Source organism: Polypterus senegalus, unplaced genomic scaffold (genome assembly GCF_016835505.1).
Source record: "Polypterus senegalus isolate Bchr_013 unplaced genomic scaffold, ASM1683550v1 scaffold_5021, whole genome shotgun sequence".
Lineage (NCBI taxonomy): Eukaryota > Metazoa > Chordata > Cladistia > Polypteriformes > Polypteridae > Polypterus > Polypterus senegalus.
The window spans coordinates 21,029-40,427 of record NW_024378063.1 but is presented as its reverse complement, the minus strand read 5'-3'; the positions used below and the strand labels follow the sequence as shown (position 1 = coordinate 40,427).

Genomic DNA, 19,399 nt, shown 5'->3' with positions numbered 1-19,399 from the left:
TTGTGTTTTACCACACGGCACGTTTAAAAGGGAATGTGATGTTAGTGGAAAATGATAGGATCTGCTCGGAAAGGACTGGAAAGCGGAGTAAGGAGTGAGGAGTGAGGGGAACCATTAGCGGTGAATTAGCACCCAACACTCAAGTTCTTTTACCTTGTGGAGTTACCGTAAGGGTAGCAGTGCAAGTTGCCTCTCCAGCATTATTGCTCGCCTTGCACGAGTACTGTCCGGCGTGCTCCGTGTACGCGTCAACTATGATCAGAGTGGCTGTGTTTGTTACCTCATCGAAATGAAAGACCACATTTTTGCTTGGCTGTATTAAACGATCGTTGTGAAGCCAGCGAATATCTGGTCTCGGCATGCCGGAGACCCGTGCGTGAAATCTCGCCACTTCACCATGAGGAACCGTGCAGCTTGAAATGGGATCAATGAAAACTGGCTTTTGGCCAAGCGGCTCCTTCTTAATGCTTGAAGAGACATGCCACTCAGCCCTTGATGCCACCTCCTCATGCTTTTTATCTCCTGAAAAGAAGTAGGTAGGCCACTATTCAATGTCATGCCTTCGAAACCCGCTTACCATCTGAGCCCCTGGCTCTACTACTTCAGAGTCTCCTCAACTCTCTTCCTCTTCTATTTAATTATCTGCCTCATTATTTTGCTCTTTCCTTGATCTTCAGTTATGTACCTTATTATTTTGTCTTAATTTGCAAAATGTTTTATGACGGTAACTACCTAAGGTTAGGAGTGGGCACAGATACAGTGCATTGCCGCACCCACCACACAACAAACCAACTCGGGATCCCAGATTAGGACCCGAGTGCAGCCATGCAACGGGTGACACCTCAGCACCACACCAGTTCAGATGGAGTGGAACAGTGGGAGGTTTTTATGGTAGCTGGAGTGCCAATTCTGCCACCAACCCCCAGGTTTTTCCCAGCAGGCCGGAGGGCCTACACACAGGGATGGATGCAGATTAATGTCATACCCATTAAAGCATAATAAAAATTGGTAGATTGCACTGCGATGTACTTGTCTCCCTAGGGAAGAGACGGTTATTATTAAAAAAAAACAAAATGGCTGACTATGCGTCCAGTGACTTGCATCTTAATTTCACACACGTCAAATATGAGGCCTGCTACTGCTAGAGTCTAGAAATTCCCAATCTAAATCCCTTTAAAGGAATACTCCACCCAAAAATGATATATAAATGTTACGGCCAAAAACCAAAGTTCGGCCAGTTCGCATTTTGACCCGAGAGGTGTGGCCAAAGTCCGAATTACTAGAAATGACCAGCGTATATGCTACTTTGGCCGGCCATTTCATGAAGTGGAGACAACTTCTTGGCCAAAATCCGACGCGCTGGTGTAAGACTGTCCACTCAAGGTGCGAAGATGCTTAAAAACTTTCAGATGCAGATTCAGAAGTGAGTTTTCCATTCTGCTCACGGCGGGTCTTGTCCAGAAAGCGGACGCCACTTGAGACGGCCTTCCCCTCGCCCAAACACTAACCTTAAGGTTAATAATAAAATGGGTCCCTGATGTTAAGTCACTATTTTAGGGCTAAAATGATAACAGAAATGTGAAACCTACTTACAGTATATATTTAATGTTAAGTTATGTGAAACAACCAAGTGGCGTCCGCTTTCTGAACACGAGCTGCCAAGGCTACACTCGACGCAATTGCACAACTGAGTGCGAGACAAATCGCTGCTCATGCCTTTTTTCTTCCGACTTTGGACGATCGCCCCGTGCTATTTCGCAAACTGGCCGGTCAAATCCTGAAATCAAGGAAAAGATCGGACATTGGCCGGTCAATTTATAGTGACATTGGCCGTTTCCCGATTTGGCTGGACACTTCCCGCTTTGGCCGATTGCGGGTTTTGGCCATAATATATACACTACTGGTCAAACGTTTTCCAGTTTTTCCTCAGATTTATTCAGTTGAAATGCTTTGAATGACCTAAGTTAGGGGTGTTGAACTCCAGTCCTGGAGGGCCACAGTGGCTGCTGCAGGTTTTCTTTCTAACCATCTTCTTCATTAGTGACCAGTTGTTTGCTGCTAATTAACTTCTTTGGCGTTTGTTTTAGTTAACTTGACTCAGACCTCTTAGTTCTTTCTTTTTCCTTAATGAGGAGCCAAACAATAATGAGACACCAAACAAGCTGCCACATCACCAGCTAACCACGTTATCTGAACATAAAGGAAGGTGAAGGTCTCAGTAAGGTTGATCTCTCAGGTCACCAAAACATCTTGACGATGTTCTTAGAAATAAAAGATAATCAACAGTTTTGGAAATGTCTGCTGTGGCAGAATGAGAGCAGCAATGAGCCATGGAATTAAATAATGGGCTTAATTAACAGAAAGAATTGGCTTCTCATTAAAAAATTGGTTGGAGTGAAATTGGCAGGAGTTTGAAGCCTCAGTTTGGCTGGTCATCGGTTAGTTCGTTTCACATCTCATTTCTGTTTGGCTGCCATTTAATGAGGAAACAAATCAATTCAGAGGACTGGATCCTTAAAAACAGGGCTATTAACATGAATGGAAAACAAGTTAATTAACAGTAAAAACTGGTCACTGATTAGGGAAGGGGTTAGAATGAAAACCTGCAGCCACTGCGTACGGCCCTCCAGGCCCGGAGCTTGACACCCGTGACCTAAATGATGAAAAAGTAAGCAGTAAATTGCCAACGTGAATGACAGGAGCCTCACTGCACAATAGCTTCAAGCACAGATTAACTGGGGCGGAAAAACGCAAGTCTCAGATTCTGCTGTGAAGAGGAGACTTTGTCCAACCTGCAGTCGTCTACAGTCAGTATTTTAGGGCCCTATTTTGTCCTTTAAGGAATGGCTTTCTGACTGCCACTCGCCTCGTCTCCTCTTCACCGTAAAAACTGATACACGCTTTTGTCGGCCTGCACTGTTAAGTTGTGCTGTGAGGCGCCTGTGACCACACCAGCTGGTGACCCTCAGAAACTCGTCTTCAGATCAGGTGGCGGCTTTGGCTCTGCCGGATCTCTTCCTATCAGAGTTTCATCCCATTTCCAATTGTATATATGGTATATATATGGTATTTTTTTTTTTACTTAACGTGTTTCGTAGTGATGACCGAGATAAACAATGTCATGTTTTCATGAAAAATGGAGATAACAAAGTTTATTATAGAATGGTGCTGTATGGCGACCAATGTTGGACCACAGCAAAGAAATTCTCATGTTACTTGTGTCAAATAATCCATTTCTCAGTTATCCAATCGTATGTATGCTCACAACATGCCTCGCACATACAATTTTTGCTAAACTATTATTAAATAAATGCTTTCGGAAATATCAGCACCAGGCTTAAACATTAAATACATTTCTCACGGGACTGCTGATTTAAACTGAAGCCCTGCCTCTCCCCCTCATTCATTGGTGAAGAATCCTATCTTCAGTTCAGAGCCTCAATCCCATGTGACTTGTGTTTCCTGTTTATGGCTAATCCTGATTTTTCCAGCAGCATTTATTTAACAATAGTTTAGCAAAAATGCACGTGCTTTGCATGTTGTGAGCATAAAGCTGAATAAATGACATGTGAATTATGTAGCAGGACCAACATGCAATGTTTTTATAGACGCTTTTAAAACTGTGTGTGTCACCAAAGCCCAAAATTCTATCATAAACTGTTTCATCTCCTTTCTCGATGAAAACATGAAATTGTAATTTTTTTTCTCCGTTTATCACTACAAAACACATGGATTAAGTAACAGGTAAAAAAATATATCGAATTTTGTGGCAGAGTATTCCTTTAAGTTTCCTAACTTCAGTTAACCAGATCTAATTCTAAAATCTAAGGGTTAAGTGCATTACTGTAGTAAAATTAAAAAATGTCATAATTCTATGAAATGGTATTCTTTACCATGCAGTTTCGCAGCTGATCATATTCTGTAACTTCCTCACAGCTCGTCAACCCAAAGAGAAGTTCAATTTCAACATTTGCTTTTAAATCCGACACACAAACAGTTTTTTCAAATACAAGTTTGTTTCCATAAAGACATGTAAAGCATAATAGACTTGAGAGCAAGTTATAAACAGTGCTGTGGTGACATCATTTCCAAAATGCAGAGGTAGCAAGAGAGCTCAGAACATACCTTGAAGGGACAACCTGGCTGAGCAGGAGACTTGTCCCGCTGAGTTTTTGGCCACACAAGTGTATAGGCCTTCATCTTCAGGGTAAGCCTTGGCAATCTCCAGCTGGCAGATATCATCATGCTGTGTCATTCTGAAAAATTCAGATTGTCTAATCTCCTTATCTCTGCAGTACCAGGTCACAGTTAGGTCTGTGGATCAACAGAATAGAAAGAAATCAAGTCAAGTCAAGTTGGGGAGCATGCACTGGTACAGAGCGTTGTCACACCCACTACACGGCGAAACAACTCGGGATCCCGGTTGGCAACCCCCCCAGTGACCAGTCCCACCCTCTGGAAATGACCCTCTATCTGCCACAGCCAGGTGTTACGTGGGCGACCCCTTGGCCTGGTCCAGCCACTCGGGTCTTCAACAATGAGCAGAATCACCCTCGGGTAATCGCGCCACATGGCTGTAGTGCCGTAACTGATGCTTCCTCACAATGCAGGTCATGTGCCTCATTCGGGACTCCATGAGCAACACAAAGTCAAACCAGCAGTACTCAAGGATTTTCCGGAGAGACACATGAAGGATTCCAGTCTTCATCTCAGGTCACTGGATAGCATCCATGTCCCACAAATCACACAGGAAGCACCAGGACTCTAAAGACTTGGACCTTCGTCCTTTTGCATAGATATCAGGAGCGCCACACGCCCCTTTCCAGCAACCTCATGATCGCCCCGTGCTCTCCCAGTCCTTCTACTGTCTTCATAGGAAGAGTCACCAGTGACATGAATGTCACTGCCAAGGTAAGTAAACCTCTCAATGACGAGGTCAATACTCTCTCTGCAGGCAGACACACTGCTGATGGCCGTGCCCAAGAGGTCATTAAAGGCCTGGCTCTTTGGTTTTTATCAGGACACTCACACGCCCAGAAACTCAGACCCCTCACTCAGTCTCTTGAGCCCCCCGATCAGAGCCTCCATTGACTCAGTAAAGATCACAGCTTCGTCAGCAAAGTCGAGATCAGTGAATCTTTCTTCACCAACAGATGCCCCACAGTCGCTGGACCCCACGACCTTGCCCAACGCCCAGTCCATGTGATCATTGAACAGAGTAGGAGCAGAACACACCGTTGATGAACCCCAGAATCAACTGGGAAAACCACAGAGGGTCTGCCTCCACTCTGCACAGCACTCACAGTACCAGTGGGCAGGCCGGCCATGATATCCAGCAACTTCGAGGGAATCCTGCGAACCCTCAGAATGTCCCACAGGGCAGCTCGATCAGCTGAGTTAAACGTCTTAGAAAGAAATGTGGAATTAAAAATCTTTGATGTCTCAAAGACGCAGTGGTAGCGCTGCTGCCAGTTAGGAGACCCGTCTGGGTTCGCTTCGCGGGTCCTCCCTCCCTGCATGGAGTTTGCATGTTCTCCCTGTGTCTGCGTGGGTTTCCTCCCACAGTCCAAAGACATGCAAGTTAGGTGCGTTGGCGATCCTAAATTGTCCCGTGTGTGTGCTTGGTGTGTGGGTGGGTGTGTGTGTCTATAAAATACAGTAAATACAGTAAGTAAAGGTGAAAATAATACATATGTAACAATTCCCATGAAAATAATCTCTTTAAATTGTATATCCAGTTAACCAAACCTGGGGGTGGGCGAGCGAAGCGAGCAGGGCAGATCCCCCTATATAGCAATAAGTACAAAATCAGCTTGCTGTATCATCACACGGAGTGTATTCTGACCATCACATTCCTAAACATGGAAAAATATCCACACTCCACCCAGAAGTCGTTCCATCCCTGTGCTGATAACTGACATATGGAGTTCCACACAGATGGTCTGTTTTATAATCTTCAACTAGGTGCCATTGGCTTTCTGTCCCTTTTTTCCCCCAAATGTCTCACCTGATCCTGAAACTCTGCACTGGAAACGGGCAGATTCTCCTTCAACAGTTGATGTGTCTTGAATTGGAGAAATCACGACTGGAGGAAGAATGGGAGCCTCTACTTCAGGAGATGGGACCTCTGGAACTAAAAAAAAAACAAAACAACCAAAGCCGTATTGGGATAATGTAATGTAATGTAATGAACATTTCAAAAATGTTATTGATAACTGGCCATTAAACCCAACAACATCATCCATCTTATTGATCCAGATTGTCTAAAGTAACATACAGTCGAGATCTGAAGTTCCCTAAAGTCCTGTTTTCCACCACACTACTTGGTATTTTATTCCATATGCCTACCGTTTTTGTGTGAAGAAAAAAATTCTAGCATTTATGCAAAATTTGCCCCTAATAAGTTTCTAGCTGTGTTCCTGGTGGTCTTGTTGCATGATTCATTTTAAAGTAACAGCTGGGATCTGCTGCACTGATTCCTTTCATATCAGGTCTCCTCTTAATCTCTGTTTGCTTAAACTAAAAAGGCTCAACTCCTTCAATCTCTCCTCCTAATTCGTACCTCTTACTGCTGAATTCAGCCTATTCGCTCTTCTCTGGAGTTCCTCTAATAATATTAGATCTTTTTTTTGTAATATGGAGACCAAAACTATGAACAGTACTCCAGGTGATGCCTCACTAGTGGACAACTTCCCTTAACTTATACTCCCATACATTATGATATATAACTGAACACTCTACTGCGGCGCCTTGCTCGGGGTTTGTTTCCTGCCTTGCGCCCTGGGTTGGCTGGGATTGGCTCCAGCAGACCCCTGTGACCCTGTAGTTAGGATATAGCGGGTTGGATAATCCATGGATGGATGAACACTCTATTGTCCCTCTTGATTGTTTCAATACACTGTTTAGATGCAGATAGTAAGGAGTAGCGTTAAGTCAATTACTACATCCATCCATCCATTATCCAACCCGCTATATCTCAATTGCTACATTTAACAAAAATCAGAAAAATGAAGAAGTTAGGCAATAAAAAATGCTTTTAAATTTTATACTGCACCAACACATTTAAAGGACAAAATACGCTGACGGAGAGGTGCGAAGCGTTTTACAAGTTTTTTCGGAGGCTCTGGTAATTCTACTGTTAAAGAAATGATAAGATCTGACATATCGTACACTGCAAAGGATGCTCTACGGTCAGGCTGGCACGACATGGCCTCACAGCATTTGTTTGCAGTTTTAGCTTCATGAACAATTAAATTACACCTAGTTGTGTACAGTTGTGCCGTTTTATTTTTCTACACTGTATATTTTTTCATTCATTACATATTGAATAATGGAAATTTTATTGTTATATTTATTTATTGGATTACTCATCTTTGTATTTGTTCAAATTTAAGCAGACTCAAGCTTGACCTCAAAGAAGTCTTTACCTTCAACAGTGAGTGAAGCAGAGCTGGTGGCAACACCGTAATCGTTTTTAGCTTCACAAGTGTAAGTAGCTGCATCTTCTGGGAAAACCTCAATCAGCAATAGCGTATACTCTTCTCCATCATGGAGGAACTTGCACTTGTAGCCAGCAAAGATTTTCAGGTCTTCTTTATACCAGGAAATTTGAGGCAGAGGCCTGCCAGTGACCTTTGCACAGAACCGTGCTGGCTTTCCAGATTCGACTGTGAGAGGCTCCAGCTCTTGAATAATCCTTGGAGGTTCAGGCACTGCCAGATAAAGAATCAGGTTTGAGGTCAGCAAGCTGACTGCCAAATGGAAGGAGACTTCCTGGTAGTCATTAATTAAAAATACTCACAGTTAACCTGTAGTGTAACCACACTTCTGTTCCTGCCTGCTACAAAGGTATATTCCCCAGCATCACTGGTGATGGTCTCAGTGATCGTCAGACGATGAAGCCTTCGCAGAATGATGTATTTAAACCTTTCTTCAACTCGGAAGTTAATTTCAACTCCATTCCTGAGCCAACGAGCATCCACATCCTCCTCATTAACTTCAAATTCAATCACAGCTTTCTGACGTTCAATTACCTTTAACCAAAAGAGATATAAAAAAATTAATCAAGAATATATCAAAATACATTCAAATGCTGACTGTTGGAAGCAGTGCTGGATTAACCATACAAGCAAAGTAAGCACCTGCTTAGGGCATCAAGGGTAAAGGGGGCACCACAAACATTTTTCATGGCTGAATTTATCACATAAATTATTCAATTAATTAATTTTATAGCCATTTTCAAAATTTAATGAAAAGTGAATAATGCCTCCCTGTACCTCCCTATGCCGTCACTGTTCGTAGATGGCGCCATACACAGTGGGTTCTGCATACTGGTGCCATCTATGATGGGGAATTCCCGTTTCATGGAGATTCCCTTAAACGTCATGTTATGTCAAAATATTGTGAAAATAATTTGATTCAAAACAAAGTGTTTTTATATTTTTAAATAATAGTTAATAGTTACTTAAAAATTATTCTCACAGTGATTACTATCACGCCTACAGGCCAGTTTCTCAATTACTTGCACTGGAAGGATTGCTTTGAACAGCAAAGGATAACTGACTGATTTCAAAAGAGCAAAGCTAAAATGAGACGGGATGCTGCAAATTCATGACGTTACAAACACTGAGCAGCGACAACTTACCGTAATGTGCTTTTCAACTGGATCTGATATCTTAACATCCCGGCCTTCCACATAGAGATGGGCAGTCGAGAGGTTTCCTCCTGCCACTACAGAGTACTCTCCTGCGTCAGATATGCGGACGGTGGGGATGATGAGGCGGTGAACAAACTTTTCCGTGACAAATTTGTACCTGTGCACAGAAGAAAGAAATAATTGTGAAAATTTTGAATGTTAACCTTTTGTTGCATAAAGAAGACCTTCTTTAGAGATACCAATACTTTTACTTTATGTAGAGAAAAGTCAAGCAAAATGACACCTTTTATTGGCTAACTAAAAGGATTACAATATGCAGGCTTTCAGGCAAGATGTAAAAGAAGGAGCCTGAGTTGCCTCGAAAACTTGCATACTGTAATCCTTTTAGTTAGCCAATAAAAGGTGTCTTTTTGCTAAGCTTTTCTCTACATTCATAATGGCTAACACAGTACAACACCCTAGTACTATAGGTTATTTTATTAAATTCAAGAGCCTATCTGACCTCAGTTACAAAGTTGATAATTATAAAATAAAGCAAAAACTTTCTAGGACTTGTTTAATCTAATTCACGATCTCAGGTTGCCAGACCTTACCCGGTGGATACCAGTCACAAGGCTACAAGGATTCCAGCCCTGGAGCTACGGGGAATCGGTCACAGAGCCCACCCGTGCACATCCAGCCACACTCAGACTCACACAAGCACAATTCAGAGTTGCCAGTTAATCTCACCTAACCATAATGTGAATTTCCCTTTGGGATTAATAAAGTAATCTATCTATCTATCTATCTATCTATCTATCTATCTATCTATCTATCTATCTATCTATCTATCTATCTATCTATCTACCTATCTATTATATAGTGCCTTTCCTATCTATCTATCTATAGCACCTTTCCCATCTATCTACCTATCTATCTATTATATAGTGCCTTTCCCATCTTTCTATCTATCTATCTATCTATTATATAGTGCCTTTCCTATCTATCTATCTATCTATCTATAGCGCCTTTCCTATCTATCTATCTATCTATCTATTATATAGTGCCTTTCCTATCTATCTATCTATCTATCTATAGCGCCTTTCATATCTATCTATCTATCTATCTATCTATAGCGCCTTTCCTATCTATCTATCTCTCTATCTATAGCGCCTTTCCTATCTATCTATCTATCTATCTATAGCGCCTTTCCTATCTATCTATCTATCTATTTATCTATCTATTATATAGTGCCTTTCATCTATCTATCTATTTATCTATCTATTATATAGTGCCTTTCATCTATCTATCTATCTATCTATCTATAGCGCCTTTCCTATCTATCTATCTATCTATCTATCTATCTATCTATCTATCTATCTATCTATTATATAGTGCCTTTCATCTATCTATCTATCTATCTATCTATCTATAGCGCCTTTCCTATCTATCTATCTATCTATCTATCTATCTATCTATCTATCTATCTATCTATCTATCTATCTATCTATCTATCCATCCTCCAACTATTTCAGGAGATGGGAGGAAGAGAAGAGCACTTGGAGGAGAATAAACTCCGACATAGAAACTCTACACGGGGCCTTCAAACCAAGGAGGTCAGAACCGCTAGGCAGCAGCACTAACCACTGTGCTGCCAAATGTGTTTACGGAATTTGCTAGAAGCTTCTCTTTTGGAAAATGTGGAACAGCCAGATTTGAAACTGATCAATAAATCTTCACAATGAGGCTAGAGGGTTTTGTCCATTTTTAAAAGCCATACTTTAATTCATACAGTAGATAATGGTCTGTCCTGCTCTCAGATTTAAATTATTGAACACTTCAATAAAACCACAATACAGACAATCATTAAATGCATTTATCAAGTATAAAGTATTAGTGCAATTCTAAAATATGCAGTATACTCAATATGTAGAATGAAGTCCATCATCTCTCCACATATCCTCTGCAGAGCTTTAATCTTATATATTGCCATACACGGATCATGCCATCACATATGCCCACAGCCGACTTTACCTATCGCCAGTTTCAAGCTCTTGTCCGTCTTTCATCCACTGCACAGAAACGTTGGGTTCTGAGAGCTCGCATTCAAAAGTTGCTTTCTTCTTCTCGATAATTTTAATATCCTTAATATGTTTCCTAAACTCAATAAGACGAGCTAAAAGAAAAAAAAAATGTAAATCAGAGCACATTTAAATTTGACCGAATACTTTATACCACAGTATACTGCAGGGGGTTGGCATGCAAGCCATCCATCCACTTTCGGACCCATCTTCACCAGTGGTGGGCTGATAATATAAACATGAGCAGTGTGTGTGTGGGGGGCTTTCAACATATTAAAAGTAACGTGTAGTCAGATAACTTTTTAAAGCAACGAGTCAAGTCAAGTCAAGTTGGGGAACATGCACTGGTACAACACGTTGGCGCACCCACTACACGACGAAACAACTCGGGATCCCGGTTGGCAACCCACCCAGGCAGATACGTGGTCATTAGACTGTTATTTGCTATTGACATCAGAAACCGTGTGACTGGGTGGTGCCATAGCCAGAGTTCATACCACAGATCGTTGGGGATGGAAAAAGTGGATGGATGTTATTTACTTCAAAGCACATGAAGGACTAAACATATTAATAAAACACAAAAACATTAAGAAATTAGGCCATGTTTCTGGTCAGTTTCATAACGGTTCATATATGGGCTTAAGATTTAATAAGAAATGCTTACCAGTGAAATGTGCAGTTTTTCTTACAAAAGAAGAAAAAGTAACGCAAAGTATTGCACTGTTGGTAACACATTCCACTTTGCAATAAGTAACTATATAATATACTAGCCGTCCCCCACGGCTTCGCCCGCGTATTAGTGAAACAGGACAGCGAGGAGGGCCCTGCCCGGCTCCCGACTCCTGACGTCACGCTTCCCCCTCCCCTCGGCCCGCAGCCTCTCTCTCAGATTGGCGTGACTACATCGCTCCTGCAAGCGAACTATGATTCTTAGCGCAATGAGAGAAGTCGCAAAATCAACCGGAATGTTCAAACAAATTCTAGAAAAAAAAAAAAGATCTAAATCCGTGAAGTAGTCCTCTCGTTCACTAACCAAGCAGGTGTAAGATACGCCTCAAGGCTGGCACGTGAGTGAGGAGTTGCCCTGTGCTCACATTCCCCTCAGCCCACAGCCTCTGTCAAATTCATGCAAATCGGTACCACAAGCGAACTCTGATACTTCGCGCAATGAGAGAAGTCGCAAAATCAACCGGAGTGTTCAAGCAAATTCTAGAATAAAAAACCCGATCTAATTCCGCTAAGTACAGTAGTTCTCTCATTCGCTAACTAAGCAGAGGTTGGGTTACACCCTGAGGCTGGCGCATGAGTGAGGAGGGTCTCGGCCCGCTGCTTCTCTCTCGGATTAACGCGAATAAATTGCTACCGCAAGTGAACTCTGATACTTAGCGCAATGAGTGAAGGCGCAAAATCAACCGGAGTGTTCAAGCAAATTCTAGAAAAAAAAAGATCTGTTAAGTAGTTTTCTCGTGAAAAGCGGACAGACATACAGACAGGTCTAAAACACTAGAAGACATTTCACGCTTGAACCACGAAATTTTTAAAACCTAACCCTGTGGGCCAATGGTAACCGACATTCCAAATGTCAAGTCCCAAGTCCTTATGGTCCGGGAGATTTTGTGATCAGTGGTATTTGGTTTTATGTATATAGATTTAGTTACCCTTTTTGTAAGTAATGAGTAATTTAAGTAAGTTTATTTTAAAAGTAAAATTCTCCAACACTGGACATGAGACAGTGGAAGACAAATGACACTATGGGACAAAGAGATTCATTATAGGTAGAACCTAATCTATACAGTGCAGTGCTGAAGTGTGTAATCATGAGAGCGTGAGTCAGGAACCTGAAATTCTTAACCAACGTTCAATTTTTTCTTTTATTTGTTTGGAAACATTCAGACAAGAAACACCAGGATGAACATGCACTGTCATCTCTGTGGTCGATTGTAATTTACCACTTTAGCTGATCTTCACGAACAATGCTTTATAAATTATTTCCGTGTAGTCGCATAAAAAAACACTTTCGATCAAAAAAAGGCAGCCCCATTTACCTTCCACAAAGAGAGTGGCAGAGGTGGCAGCAGAACCTGCCACAAAGCTGTACTCGGCAGCATCTCCAAAGTGGACGTTCCTGATAGTCAGTGTGTGGTTCACTTGCTTAGATTTAATCTGGCAGCGGTCAGTGGATCGGATTTCCACCCCATTCTTCAGCCATTTGTAAGTTATGCCTTCATAATTGACATTAACCTCAAAGGTGATGGTGTCTTTCTCCTGAGCATTCAAGTCTTCCAACATAGAAGTGATGAGGATGGCTGGGAAAAAAAGGGCACAAGTGTCATTAGAATGGTTAACACGGCAGTAAAATGTTATCGATGATAGACCCGTATTCATTAATGTGTCTAGGAGAAGTTGAGCTACAAAGTAGTGTTACACAAACACATCTGCCACTACAACAAGCGCCTTGAGCGTGGGGAAGGCGCTATATAAATAAAATGCATTATTATTATTTATCACTGTCTTATATTTAGGCTTCTAAAAGAGGGACTCGACTTGGGATGGAATTAATCTGCGATCCCTTTAGTCAGAAAACACTCCAAATAAATGTGAATAGGGGCGTTCTGTCATCACAATACAGCAACAGAACAAAGCATTTCAGGTTTGACTTACGATTAACAGTTAGAGTTGCAGAGACTTTATCATTCCCGCAGACAAATGTATACTCGGCCGAATCTTCACTGCTGGTATTCATGATGATCAGCTGATGAAGTTTGCCCTGAACGGAAATTCGGAATTTTTCGCTCATTTCTATTTCCACTCCATTTTTGAGCCACATGGCAGGAACATTAAAGTGAGAAACTTCACACTCAAATGTGGCAGCCTTGGTCTCAGGAATCTCGATGCTTTTCATTGTCTTGGTGATGCGAAGGGCTAAAGAGAAGAGAGAAGATGTTAGAAAATGAGTTTCCTCCGCAGGGTGCCTGGGCTTTCCCTTAAAGATCGGGTGAGGAGCTCAGAGTAGAGCCGCTGGTCCTCCGCATCGAGAGGAGTCAGACGAGGTGGCTCGGGCATCTGATCAGGATGCCTCCTAGACTGCTTCTACTGTCAATTACAGGCTTATATGTGGCAGCAAGATGTGATCAGACCTGCCCAGTTGTACCACAGGGTTACATTTCAAGACTTCAGTGTTTGGATACAGCAGGTAGAGCTTCTTCTGTTCATAAATGAAATTTGCAGATAGATGTTTGTTCCTTCCAAAGTATTCTGGGGTCAGAATGTTTCAGTGATTTATCATTAGAGTGTAAGTAGCTCCTTTTTCGGTCTGTCGTGGTGAAAAAAGGAGCTGAGCTGAAAGGCAAAGCTCTCAATTTACCAGTCGATCTACGCTCCTACCCTCACCTATGGTCATGAGCTATGGGTAGTGACCGAAAGAACGAGATCGCGAATACAAGCGGCTGAAATGAGTTTCCTCCGCAGGGTGTCTGGGCTTTCCCTTAAAGACAGGGTGAGGAGCTCAGAGTAGAGCCACTGGTCCTCCACAACGAGAGTAGTCAGACGAGGCAGCTCAGGCATCTGATCAGGATGCCTCTCTGGTGAGGTGTTCCAGGCTCATCTGACCAGGATGAGGCCCCGGGGAAGACCCAGGACACGCTGGATGGACTATATCTCCCAGCTGGCCTGGGAACGCCTTGGGATCCCCCCGGAAGAGCTAGAAGAAGTGGCTGGGGAGAGGGAATTCTGGGCATCTCTGCTCAAGCAGCTACCCCTGTGACCCAATCTCAGATAAGCAGAAGAGGATGGATGGATGGATATTAGTGTTGGTATAACCTTGCAGCACTAATCTTAGTGAGGTTTATGGGATTGTGGCCATTCCTAGCTGGCTCTATCCTCTCGCTTTCATGTTCTTGATTTTCCTTCACTGTCAAATCCAAGTTGAAGATTCATCTCTTGACTGTCGTTCTTACCTGTAACCTACATACTGAATTCTTGACTGTAACTGCCTTCCTCAAAGCTCTCATTTCTCCTGCTATGCGTGATATTTGACATGAAAGTGGACATTTAGGCTATAATGACATTTGTCCAGTGATTTGTTTTATTTCTTTCATCTGCTAAAACTCTGACATTGGATTGTAATCTTATTCCCTGTATAAGGCCTAGTAATTGGCATGTAGTTACAAGTACAACATAAAATATAGATGGATAAATAGCTTCCTTACAATTTGCTGCAAAAAGAATTAAGCAAGAAGGTTCTTGAATAATAGATCTCAGCATCTAATCACACATGGATTTTTATGAAGAAATGTTAATAAACACAAAAGTGTATTACAGGAATAGAACATTATTCTGAGTCACGTGATGTATTTCATAAATGGCCAAGATCAGAAAACTCGAAGCAGACCCACCTTCTACACACAGTCGTGTTCGGCACTCAAGATGTCCAACGATGGCAGTGTACTCTCCAGAGTCCTCCTGGGTGACATTTTGAATAAGCAGTTTGTGGGCTTTCCTTTCTGTCAAAATCTTGTACTTGCCACTTGGCTTCAGCTCAACATTGTTGAACATCCATTTAACTGGCACATTGTCATGAGACAGGCTCAGCTCGAAGGAAGCGGTTGCATCAACTAGGGTGGTCACATCTTTGGGTTTCTTTATAATCTTTATAGCTGCAGAGAAACAAATGGGAGAAAAACAGACCATAAAAATTCTCAATTTGACAAATAATCAATTGATGGCATTTTATTTATTTCTTTGGCATACTGAGCACCATTTCAGTGTCCTTTAAAGAGATCGCATAATCGTGTCCACATTTGTAGAATCAGTAAACTCAGCTCTTCACAAAACGAGTCACTGGTAGAAACTGAAGTGACAGTCTTGTGATTTTTTAAGAGGACCTTTCCAACTTTTCTAGGTACAGCACAATTATTTTGGGATTTCTGTAATCTGGGCATTAGCAGGAGAAGTGCAATACAGTGGAACCTCAGGTCACGAACATCTCGGAACACGTACAAATCGGGTTACGACCTAAGAGTTCACCAAACTTTTGCATCTGTTCACGACAACGCACACTCGGGTGACGAACAAGCCAGTTTCCCTTCCGGTTCGTACGCGCCGATGATTTCCGCACGTGTTCAGTCTCTCCCTGTACATTGTTCTCGATCAGACGTGCGTGCATTCGCTGTGAACTCTTTGTGCTCTATTTCGTGTGCTTTTGCATTAATTTTGCAATTAATCATGGCCTCTAAGCAAAATGAAGAGTGGTAGTGTTGGTGAGAAGAAAACTGAAATCAAATTAAAGAAAGAAGTTATTGAAAAGTTTAAGCGTGGCGTTTGTGTTACTGATCTTGCCGCCGAGTACAAGAAGTCAAAATCTACGATTTCGACTATTCTAAAGCAGAAAGAAGCCAGTAAAGTAGCTGATGTTGCAAAAGGAGTTACAGTGTTAACCAGGCAGAGGCCTCCAAGTGCTGGAAGAACTGTTTAGTGTGGCTGAACGAGAAGCAGCTTGCAGGGGATGGTGTAAGTGAGGCGATGTTATGTGAGAAAGCCTGGAAGATTCATGGCGGTTTGCTGCAAGGTTAGTTTTCTTGGTTGTTTATGGTTAGTTTTTGTATAAATTAAGGATTTTTCACATTTTAATTTTTTCCCCTGTGCTTGAAACTCATTAAAAAAAAAAGTGTTTAGAGCGAGCGGTTCGTAAGGCTGTAGCGTGAACTCTTGCAATGTTAGTTTTCTCTGTTCAAGGTTTTCTCCGTGTTATTCAATGTTTTTACATTTAGTTTAGTATTATGCTGTGCATTCTATGGTATGATTAACTATTTTTGTGCTTAAAAAATATATTTACATACAGTTCGTACGGTCTGGAACGAAATAATTGTATTTACATGCAATCCTATGGGGGAAATTAGTTCGGGTCGCGACCAAATCGGGTTACGACCAGAGTTTTAGGAACGAATTACGGTCAAGACCTGAGGTTCCACTGTATTTAGTGATACATAGGGTTCAGTGTTCAATCCACAGGCCTTAGTGGCGAGCATTCTGGTCTACACAATAAATGATAAGCTGCTATAAAAGAACCACAAAGCAGCCATGCTGGCACAAAGATAAAGATAAAGTTTTAGCGAATGTGCTCATAGAACCACCCTGGCACATCACGTATTGTGCCTCTTGGTAAAAAGAGCCAGAGAGGTCCTGAGGGTTGGGACACCAAGCAGTAGAAACATCAGAGCCTGTGCAACAGCATAAATGATGGACCTCAAGAGAGGGTAAAAGATTTAACAGCAGCACATTGGTGAAGAGGAGCAGGAAATTACATGGAATGAGAAGAAAACTGATCACCTGTACAAGTACAGTAGGCAATGGCACAATTAGACCTATGACCTTTACATTCAACTCTATTAATTTATGGACATTTTCAAAGCAAACTGTTTTAGCCAACCATCAAGATACTACTTTTAAAAGGAAATAAGAGAGTGCGAGCCGTAAAAATCACGTTATTGATAAATGTTTCTATTGTATTTCACTCTGTAAGACTACCATGAATCCTGCAGGAGCAGCAACCCAAGGGTGCCATTACTAACAAACATAGTGTTTGATCAAGTGACTGACTAGAGGGGCACCATCCCACACCACCCCACCATTCTTGTGTTATTAAGGCTATGAGAAGGAGTTTTAATGAGCTTTGAAAAACAGGAGTAGGACTAAGGGGTACAGCGGATAAGAGAGTAGTGTTTTTTATTAAAGAATAATAATCGGCCAGAGTGGTGGCTCTGAGGCTAAGGATCTGTGCCGGTATCCCGAAGGTTGCCGGTTCGAATGCCCATCTCTGCCAAAAGAGATGCTACTCTGCTGGGCCCTTGAGCAAGGCCCTTAACCTTCAATTGCTCCAGGGGCGCTCGCTGTACAATGGCTGACCCCAAGGGGTATGCGAAAAACCAAGTAATTTCCTTCGGGATTAATAAAGTATAATTAAAAATAACAGTCGGCCAATAAAAGGTGTCATTCTGCTTGACATGGTACAACACCATTCTACTATTAAACGATATAAAGTTCTATGTTTTAACGAATCCTTATTTATCACAGCACTGTTCGCTGTAGTTGGCACACGTGGCAATACAACGAACTCCTACTGCTATTATTGTCTAAACCCGCTGTGACACTCCAGCAATCAAATGGCGAGCACATAAAATAAGCCTTCCATATGCATTATTAAACGGTAGGACATAAATAAAACAAATACGTGCATTAAGCATCCTATTCCTCATTAATCTTTCATTTCATCACGAATTACTCCACTTGCATCAACATTTCAATTATCCACGGAAATCACGAAACTTACTCTCCACATGAAGCCTGGCAGTCGCTCCCAACTTTCCCAGTTTGAAGCTGTAGACAGACTCATCCTGCGTGTTGCAGTTTTTAATGGTCAGAGTGTGCAGATAACCTTCCACTTTTATCTCGTACTTGTCACTGGGCTCCAGTTCAACACCGTTTTTAATCCACTGAGAGCCATGAACGTCAGCATGTGTGAGCTCCAAAGAGAAGACCGCATCCTGTGTTTCTGTCACTGTTTGGTTTTTCAGAGTCTTCTTCACCTTGACAGCTGTAACACAGAAGAGAACATTCATTTCACGTCTAAAATCAAGTAACTGTAGAATATTTATTTCACAATTGTGAAAAACAAAGACATTATTAAAAAGTAAAGTGAGGTTAAATTTTTATTTATTTCATCTAATTGCTTTTGTATTTATGTATTTTAGTATTAAGCAGCTGTGGTGGGCTGGCGCCCTGCCCAGGGTTTGTTTCCTGCCTTGTGCCCTGTGTTGGCTGGGATTGGCTCCAGCAGACCCACGTGACCCTGTAGTTAGGATATAGCGGGTTGGATAGTGGATGGATAGTATTAAGCAGTGTTTAAATTATTTTATACAACCACATCAATGTGTAATATGCCAATAACAGTAGGATTTTTTCATGGGAACGGATTAATCATTTTCCCTTTATTTCTTATGGGAAAAATCTGTTTGGTATAAGTCCAAGGATCTGGAAAGGACGTATACGGAGGTACCACTGTATTGTAATTAATTGTCTATCCGGCAAGGGTCTAGCAAAGGAGGAGAGGAGAGGAGAGGTTAGGAGCAGGCGCATGATGAACCACATGACGGACAACCTCAGGATCTCAGATCAGGACCGAGTGTAGCCATGCAACAGGTGACACCTCAGCACCTCACCAGTTCAGATGATGGAATGGAACCACTGGGAGTTTTTTTTTTTTTTTGGAGACTGAAGTGCCAATTCTGCCACCAACCCCCAGGTTTTTCCCAGCAGGTTGGAGGGCCTCCATGCAGGGCTGGATGCAGATTAAAAATATAAAATGGAAAAAAGGTTGTCAATGAATCAATGTGAGGCCCACACGTCAACAGAGGCAGTAAACCTATGGAAACAGAAGATGTCCCAGAAGGACATGACCCCCAAAACAGCAGGTGAAGGCAGCAAGCAATTGGTGGATTCCAACTTTTAGGAGGCAAAGGGAAGGCAACTAAGTAGCTCAGTGCCGGAGGGCTGCAGTTTCCTCACATAACGCTAATACTGTATGTGTAGGAGCCATTTGTTACTTAGTTAGGTTACGTTAAATTGAGATAAGTATTTTCTTAGTTATGTTCAAATGTTTGCCTGAGCAGGAGGAGGAGTATAGGAA

At 42.0% G+C, this 19,399-nt stretch overlaps 1 protein-coding gene across 1 annotated transcript in view; it reads right to left on the bottom strand.

Moving 5' to 3' along the window:
- Positions 1–19,399, bottom strand: part of LOC120519537 (titin-like) — a gene marked incomplete at its 3' end in the record, with an annotated part of 48,135 nt that overhangs the window by 9,569 nt on the left and 19,167 nt on the right. The window contains exons 12-22 of the mRNA XM_039742500.1: positions 18,044–18,307; positions 15,111–15,371; positions 13,378–13,638; positions 12,762–13,022; positions 10,670–10,811; positions 8,645–8,813; positions 7,802–8,033; positions 7,428–7,712; positions 6,008–6,133; positions 4,126–4,314; positions 154–522 (exon numbers count right to left, since the gene is read on the bottom strand). Coding sequence (XP_039598434.1) covers positions 154–522; positions 4,126–4,314; positions 6,008–6,133; positions 7,428–7,712; positions 7,802–8,033; positions 8,645–8,813; positions 10,670–10,811; positions 12,762–13,022; positions 13,378–13,638; positions 15,111–15,371; positions 18,044–18,307 — 2,559 coding nt within the window. The remainder of the gene's footprint in view (positions 1–153; positions 523–4,125; positions 4,315–6,007; positions 6,134–7,427; positions 7,713–7,801; positions 8,034–8,644; positions 8,814–10,669; positions 10,812–12,761; positions 13,023–13,377; positions 13,639–15,110; positions 15,372–18,043; positions 18,308–19,399) is intronic.